The 8,288-nt window shown below is 41.8% G+C and overlaps 1 protein-coding gene across 1 annotated transcript in view; it reads right to left on the bottom strand.

Annotated features, from left to right (window-relative positions):
- Nucleotides 1-8,288, bottom strand: part of TCERG1L (transcription elongation regulator 1 like) — a 142,852-nt gene that overhangs the window by 32,172 nt on the left and 102,392 nt on the right. The window contains exons 6-7 of the mRNA XM_018559413.1: nt 2,011-2,102; nt 1,515-1,603 (exon numbers count right to left, since the gene is read on the bottom strand). Coding sequence (XP_018414915.1) covers nt 1,515-1,603; nt 2,011-2,102 — 181 coding nt within the window. The remainder of the gene's footprint in view (nt 1-1,514; nt 1,604-2,010; nt 2,103-8,288) is intronic.

The raw sequence follows: 8,288 nt of genomic DNA, 5'->3' as shown, positions 1-8,288 counted from the left end.
GGGGGGGGGGTGGGAAGTATAAATCCGGCCCCCTATAGAGATAAAAAGTTTAGTGCAGCATAACACATTTGTTAGTTAAATTGTAAATTTTTTACATAACTCTTTACATCAGACAAAAAAAAGAGGGACAAATGAGGAAAAAATAAGAGGGGATAGGGATTTGGTTCCAAAAGGACAGTCCTTCTAAATGAAAGACAGTTGTAATATGTTAAATAGCCAGTCAGCTTGAGGGGGAGCAAGAAACAACCAACATCTTTCTATCTAAAGCATTGTAAAATATGGTGTATCTGCAGTATAAACTAATAATTTGCATGTCTTCACCTACTAAGCCTCTATGTTTTTTTGTGATTTTTATTGGAAGTGATGATATGTAAATACATTTAGGCCCCGTTCACATTCAGCGATTTTTGCAGCGATATCGCTCATATTTCTGCGCTATATCGCTCTATGTAGCTTCACCAATACATTTCAATGGAGCTGTTCACATCTCGTCGCTCAATATCGCTCAATATCGCTCGTCGCGCAATATCGCTCAAAGTCGCGCGATTTTCATGTCGCTCAGTGTGAATGGGGCCTAAGGGGAATGTATCAAAACTAGGGCAGGCAAAATCTGCAGAAGCTGTGCATGGCAGCCAATCAGCGTCTCTCTTTCATTTTCAAATCTTAACTGCACAAACTGAAAAGAGACACTGAGAGCTTGCAATGGGCAACTGCTCCAGATTTTGTCTGCTCCAGTATTGATAAATTTCCCCCCTTGTTTTTAGAAGATAGCATCATACCTATTGATAGTATACTCTAGGGGTAGGCAAGCTTGGCACTCCAGCTGTGGTGCAACTACAAGTTCCATGAGGCATTGCACAGCCACGGGTATGATTCCTAGAGGCAGAGGCATGATGGGTTATGTAATTTTACCACAGCTGGAGTGCCAGAGTTGTCTACCCCTAGTATAGTAATTGCTGACACTTTTCTATTGGCAGGATTAACAGGTAAAACAATGTTATGGGTGACTCATATAAACAAAACTGCTGTGTTAATGCAATTGACAGATTGTATCTTGAAGGTGGACATACCATTTGGGCAGACTGTGCAGCTGCACAACGGCCTTCAAAGACATATCGGCCATTTATACTAAATTTGGCTCATATAATTGCTTCCCACCCACTGCCTTGTAGACTTGGAGAGCTCACTTTTTTCTAGCTGTCAATTGATACATAGTCATTAAGTACTTTTACTTGGTCAATAGTTGGCCCAAAAATTGATCTTGCACAAGGGTCCACTAGTCACGATATCTGCTATTTTATATCATATATGTCATTTTTTTATTTTGCCCAATGTTATACCTAAACAGTAACAATGTTACTAAATGTATGCTTTTATATGTAAAATAAAATGTAGACTTGTCTCGATGCTTCCTTCCTCCAGCCCCTCCAGTGGTACAGGTACAAACAAACCATATTCACACATACATTATGAAGTGCGATTATTGTGTTGTTCATATTTAGTAATATCCTTACCATGGTGATCCTGGAACTGGCGTCGATGCCACTGGTTTGTTGCCTTTAGTGATATAATCCTTGTCACTTGCTACCTTCATACCACCGTCCTTGAATCCAATATATGAAAAAGTTTTAATGAAAGGCATAAACAAATATTTCAAGACTATTACAAAATCCAAAAACTTAGTAGTATTGTACCATTCCCCATTAAACTTGGAAAACTTTTACTTACATGATAAAAAATCTCAAACATTATTTTCATTGAACATTATATCATTCATATTATATGCAGAGTTCACATTAAAACCTTAGTTTCTGCAAAATTAAATAGGATTAGACTAGTAAGTCTCTAATTATGGATGATTGATTAACCATTTCACAGGTACATTTACTATCATAATAATTACAAGGCAGACATTTTCAATTAACAGACATAAATAACTAGTTAACTAGGCTCCTGCCTTTGACAGGCCAATAAAAGTTTCTTAGTACTTGAAGACTGGAGAAGACAAACCTTTTCATCTGCATTGGCAGTTTTATTTTTGCTCTCTGAATGTAAAATGAAGGTGGTTGAACATGGCGCTCTGTTTACTTCTTTGTTTTTTTCTGTAAGCGTAAAGAAAAAGATATTACAATTAACAAACTTGTATAGGAATTAAAATGTTATCTTCTTTTATGATGTATCTTAACGTGTATATAAACCCAAGAACAAATATGTAGTATATTACATCTCGCCAGTCCTTATATGTGGTGGCTGCATTCGTTTTCTTCGTTTTCTTTTATTAGGCTTTTATTTCCTTTATTTTCACCCAGTGATCCTGCCAATAACACACTTCCTGTCCTAGGGTGACAACGTTTACTTACTGCACTGTATCAATGGAAGAGTATTGTTATCCTAAACAGGATAGAACACTTCATCCTCCTCCTTTTTTAAAACATAGGGGAGATATGTTCCCAGTCATTATATTAGGTGGCTGCATCAGTTTTCTTTTATTAGGCTTTCATTTCCTTTATTTTCACCCAGTGATCCTGCCAATAACACACTTCCTGTCCTAAGGTGACAACGTTTACTTACTGCACTGTATCTGTAGAGGGGTATTACTATCCTAAGACAGGACAGAACACTTCACCCTCTTCCTTTTTTAAAACATAGGGGAGATATGTTCCCAGTCCTTATGTGTTAACAGTTACAAACCAAATCCAGTGTGAAATGTTGCCTCTGTGCAGGAGCTTCCTGTAATAAAGACCGAACACTGCTGCTCTTTCTCTACTTGCAGGGTGGCTGGTCTTGTCTCCGCCCCCTCATGTAGTTTTCTACAGGCAGTCTGTAATAAATAGAGCCCTGCTGGGTCCCTCCCAGTGCTCTGCTTAGGCTATGTACAGCACAATGATGATGTCAATGCTACTTTTATAAGTTAATATGTGGGTTTGCAAAAGTATTTGTTGCACACAAATTGGATTAATATCCTTTGTGGCTACTGAGGAATCTATTCCAATAAAAGTTATTGTGCTTGGAGTTCAGTTTTACATTTCTGTTGCTGCTGTGACTTTTTTAGATTTAGATTTTTATTTAGTTTAGACTTTTTTAGAACTGCTCTTGCAGACAAAATGTGGCTTTAATGCTCCAGATACAAATAACAAATGTTACCATAGCACTAGGACAGCTGCTCTTCCAACTATTCTTACAAAGACCAATTGCATAGAAATTCTGATACACACTGGCCTCTCCTGCAGCAGCTGCTTTGTAAACTCATACGCCCTGAAGAAGAAGGAGTTTGTAACCCTTGAAATGTGTTGGCTGTGGCAGTGCGCCGCTCTGCCATGCATTTAATACAGTTCTAGAGCCATTAACCCATCGATATCGTACAATAAACACTCCTAAAATATGTTTGGGGGTGATGATATATTAAGTTTTCCCCTTGCTATTGAGAAATGCGACTAATTATCGCTTAATCTACACATGATAAATCCCTTTGGTAGGGTAGTTCGCACCTCCCACCTGTGGGAAAATTAAATGAAGACACTATTTAATTAGAAAAAAAGGAAAGAAGAAAAACAAGGAAAAAAGGAAGGAAGCAAAAGATTGCGAAGTTGCAGACTCGTGAATTCCTAGTACCTAAAGTTACAACTAGCCTAAGGAAGATGGAGGAGTTCCTGGGAGATTTAGAGATCCATTGATAATTCATCCATGGTTTCCAGACTACTTTAAAATTGATGTTTCTATCTTGCAAGATACTATAAAGCTTCTCATGAATCATAATCCAATTTAATTTGGACAAAACCAGAGAGAATGGTACATTTTCTGCTTTCCAGGACCGAGCAATAGAGGTCTTAGCCGCTAAAAAGAAAAAAAGTAAGAGTTTGCCCTTCGCTCCCGAAATGCCTGGGACGGGTTTATTCAATAATAAATATTGCGGGTCTCTCGGAACATGAAACTGGAGGATCTCGAAGAGCAGGGCAAATAACTTATTCCAAAAGCGATGCAATTTTGGACACAGCCACCAAATATGGAACATAGTGCCTTGTTGATTGCATCCTCTAAAACATAGAGGGCTAGTCCCAGGAAACATAATTGCCAGCCTGGCTGGAACCAGGGACCATCTGGAAAACACTTTATAATTAGCCTCTGAGAGAGAGACATTAGGGATTCCCAACATCAACCTCGTTGTGCACTGTTGCCATTCTTCCTTAGAAAGGGCTACACCCAGGTCAGATTCCCATGCGACCATATAAGCTAATTTTGTGAATGGACCAAGTAATGCAGCATATATTAAAGAGATCCACCCCCCCCCATTGCCCAGGCCCCCTCAGGCACCACCTCTCAAACTGTGTCAACAACGGAGCACCAGCTTCGGGGATATGTAACGATTTCAGGTAATGATGTATTTGTCTAAATCTGGAAAAGGAATAACCAGCACTCAGTAGAATAATCTGAGTGCTGGTGATTCTTTTTCCTATATTGTGTCTGCACGGTGCCATTCGTGTTCATCACTACAAGCACCATTGTCTTCATGGGCCTTGATTGCTGCAAGGTGTGCGGAGGATTTCCCCTTCTATCCAATTTGTCTGAATCTGAACATTTCCGACCGAGGCATCTGTAAAGTATTTAAACAATAGGAAAGAGAAATTGGTTTGTGAAGTATTATAAAATCTCCAATTCTGTACAGACCTTTGTCAACCCACCATTGAAAGGCTTTCTGCTGTAGTCCTGGTGGAAAGTTTACATTACTGAACAGTGTTGCAAGAGGGGCGTGGGAGGAAATAATCCCTTCCTTAGCTCGTAACCCATACCATAGAGTCATAGAATGTAGCAAAGTAAGTAGCATATTCTTCGGCCTTTGCCTGGGAGTCGTCCATTTTAATGACTCAATGGAAGTGCCACTAAGTGTGCTTGTCTCTATATTGACCCAGTCAGGGATGACTGCCGCAGAGTATACAGAGGAAAATTGTATCATCTGTGCGGCCCTATAATAATGAAGCAAGTTCGGCACCGCCAGGCCCCCCTGATGTCTGGGTTTAAAGAGAATAGCACAGGAGATTCTGGGGTGTTTGTCCCCCCATATAAATTTACCATTGGATGCCTGCCATGTAGTGACTTCTACTCGTTGAATCGTGGTTGGTAAAGTCCTAAAGTAGTACAGAATTTTGGGGGTTAGGGTCATTTTGATTGAATGTATACGACCCAGCCAGATAGATTGAAAGAAGACCATCTTCTCATATCTTCCCTAAGGGATTTAAATAGTGGAGGATAATTTGCTGTATACAATTGCGTGTGGGACGGGGTAATCTTAACCCCAAGGTACTGAAGGCAGTCGATTCGCCATTCAAATGAAAAAGAGGTCTTAAGGCCTGACCATAGCTCCAAAGGGAGGTTGATATTAAGTGCCACGGATTTGGAGGCATTAACTCGATCAACCTTAGTTGATCGATAGTTTGGTCTGGGCCCCAGGCCACCCTGGGAACTAGAGCAAACTGGAGCGCACGACCACCTACCGCGGGCGGGGCTATACAAACTGAATTATGCATATTAACAATAAGTCTTACAGTATCTAGAATGCATATCCTATTGGAATATACCCCAACATAAACAAAATGGTGCATATTAACAGTGTATATAACAATATCTAGATTGCATGTATTATTATCTTATCACTTCTCTTCTTCCTAAAGGTATAAGGACTGGAGATTCAATTATCTATAGGTTCTCTAGGGCCTTGCAATTGGGATAATGTCCTTCTGCCTTGCTTCTCCCACAGAGGCGAGAGTGAGCCTTTAGCCTGCTGTAAAGATGGCTTAGGGTCAGCTGTAGATAGTGGCAAATGGTCTTTGGGGGTTATCCCTAATCGCTTCAGCAAGTTTTCGCCCTCTGAAAAGTTAGTAATAGAATAGGATTGGTTCTTAAAGAAAATTAGCAGGCGAAATGGAAACGCCCACCTATACTTCATCCCATGTTGGGTTAGGGCTAGTAACAGTGGTTTCAGAAAGCGTCTTTTTTGAATAGTCACTGGCGATAGATCCGCATAAATCTGTATACGTTGGCCCATAAATATTAGCTCAGGTGCAGTCCTTGCTTTTTTCATGATTAATTCTTTTATATGATAATAATGCGGTTTCACTATAAAGTCCCTTGAGGAACCCTCAAAGCGCATTGCTGTTGATGCGTGGTGAACTCTATCCAGTTCTAGTTGAGGGTTTGTGACATCTGGTAGTAAATCTCTCAAGAAGGTTTGAACAGCAGTTTTCAGATCTAAAATGGTTTCAGGGGCTCCCCTGATTCTAAAAAGTTATGGCATCGAGATCTATTTTGTATATCATCAATTTTAGACAGCGCCTCCTCTAATTGCCCATGAACATCTTGGATGCAGGAGGTGTTATGATTAGTGCGTTCTATCGTTGCATCTAGCTTACTCTGAATCGCCTCAATGCAAGAGCCCAGCTCCCTCAGATCACCCCTGATTTCTGTGGTGATTTCCCTTGCCATACAGGATAGACCACGATCTAGCATGCTTGAAAATTTAGAGATTAAATCAGTGTGGGAGTCCTTATCTTGAGGAGAGTTTACATTGTCCTGCCCATCACTCTCATGCCATTCAGTACTGGAAGGATCATATAGGGGGAGCCTCATACCTGCAATCGTGTGTTCCAGCAAGGACAGTGTTGAAGCTGGGGATCTCTGTTCCGAGGACCCACCCTCAGCTAGGGCTGATGGTGAGAAGGTCGACTCTGCATCATCTGCTTCCTCCTGCCCTGTAGACGAATCCACCTGTTCCTCCGGAGCTGGATCCATCTTGGGCACCGCCGGCGTCAGCTGCGGGCCCTTCTTTGAGTGGTTCTTCGTCCCCTTTTGCTTCCCCCCGGCCATGCCGAGTGGTCCGAGTTTGGGAGTCCGTAAGTCTCCTCTCAGGGAGCGGTGTTAGTGCTGGAGCAGGTGAGGTGGGATGTCGGTGCCTGTCGTGGTACGGAGTTCGCGGCTTACGCGGCCTTCTTAGGAGCCTCGCACATGCGCCGACAGACTTTTTTTGCAGATTAGAGTGGGTGCAATCATTTTATTGTAAATGTGTGCAATGGACACTGGCTACCTTAAAGTGACAATAAATTCAAGAGTTCAATCCTAAAAATGCATTCAAATACCTTAACTATTAACAACACTGTTTCCTATTAGTTCATCACTCAGCTGTAGATCCTCAAATCATCTCTGAATTGAGTAATGCTTGAAAAATAACTCCACCCAGAGCTAGGGGCACGTGAAGCATTTGGGTTGCTTAGGCAAAATTTGCTTAACCTCTTGCCGTCCGCCCGTAGTAAAAAAAACGGACGGATGGCACTGCTGCATTTGCGGGTTGCCGTCTCCAGACGGCAATTTTTTTCTGCTCGCGCGCGCCCCCTAGCGGGCACGCACGGGCAGAAAAGACCCGACCGTTGCACACACCCGTTACCGGGTGTTTCACATATAGGCGATCAGCGGGTCCATAGCCCGCCGATCGCCTATATGTGCTCGTTCGTGGCAACGGGACCGGCTTCGGCTCGATCCCGGGACCGGCTCCGAGGGCATCAGGAGGAGGAGGACGGGAGATCAGCTCCTTGCTGATCTCCGTCCGGGCTGTGAATGCAGAAGTGATGTGTATTACATCACTTCCGCATTCACCTGTCAGTCATCTGGCTGCTATAGCCAGAGAGAAGAAGCTGATAAAGCAGATCTCTGCTTCATCAGCTTCTTTTGGGGTCCACAGGTGATATTAGGGGTCCTAGAGACCCCTAATGTCTCCATAAAGAGGACCTGTCAGTGTGCCTTTGCTATTATATAGGGGGATTGTTATCCCCCCAATTAATAGCAATAACAATAAGTGCAAAAAAATAAATATAAATAAAAAAAAATAAAAGTAACACATAAAAAAGTAAAATAAAATAAAAGTCACATATAAAAAAAGGGGAAAAAACCCCCCCAAAATGTTTAACTCCCCCACCCCCACGTTTACGCGCCTATAAACGTAAATACGCGTCCGGTGCCCCAGCGCGCAAAAATTACAATTGCGCTACACATGTTACATATCGCCGCGAACGTCGCAGTGAGAGCAATCATTTTAGGGCCATCAATCACTGATAACACTAAACTGATGAGCGGTAACAGCTTTTAAAGCGTCGCCTATGGCCAATTTTGGGTATTATCGTTTTTTGAGGTTTCGCGCGCGCACGCAATTTTAAGGCTTGACATGTTTAGTGTCTTTTTACCCGACGTGACCCCATCTTTTATATTTTACCAAAAAATTGGGTAATAATAAATGTTTTATCATT

Source organism: Nanorana parkeri, unplaced genomic scaffold (assembly GCF_000935625.1).
Source record: "Nanorana parkeri isolate BGI_ZX_2015 unplaced genomic scaffold, ASM93562v1 scaffold393, whole genome shotgun sequence".
NCBI lineage: Eukaryota > Metazoa > Chordata > Amphibia > Anura > Dicroglossidae > Nanorana > Nanorana parkeri.
Note: the sequence above shows the minus strand (reverse complement) of the source record. Positions and strands in the feature narration are given on the sequence as shown.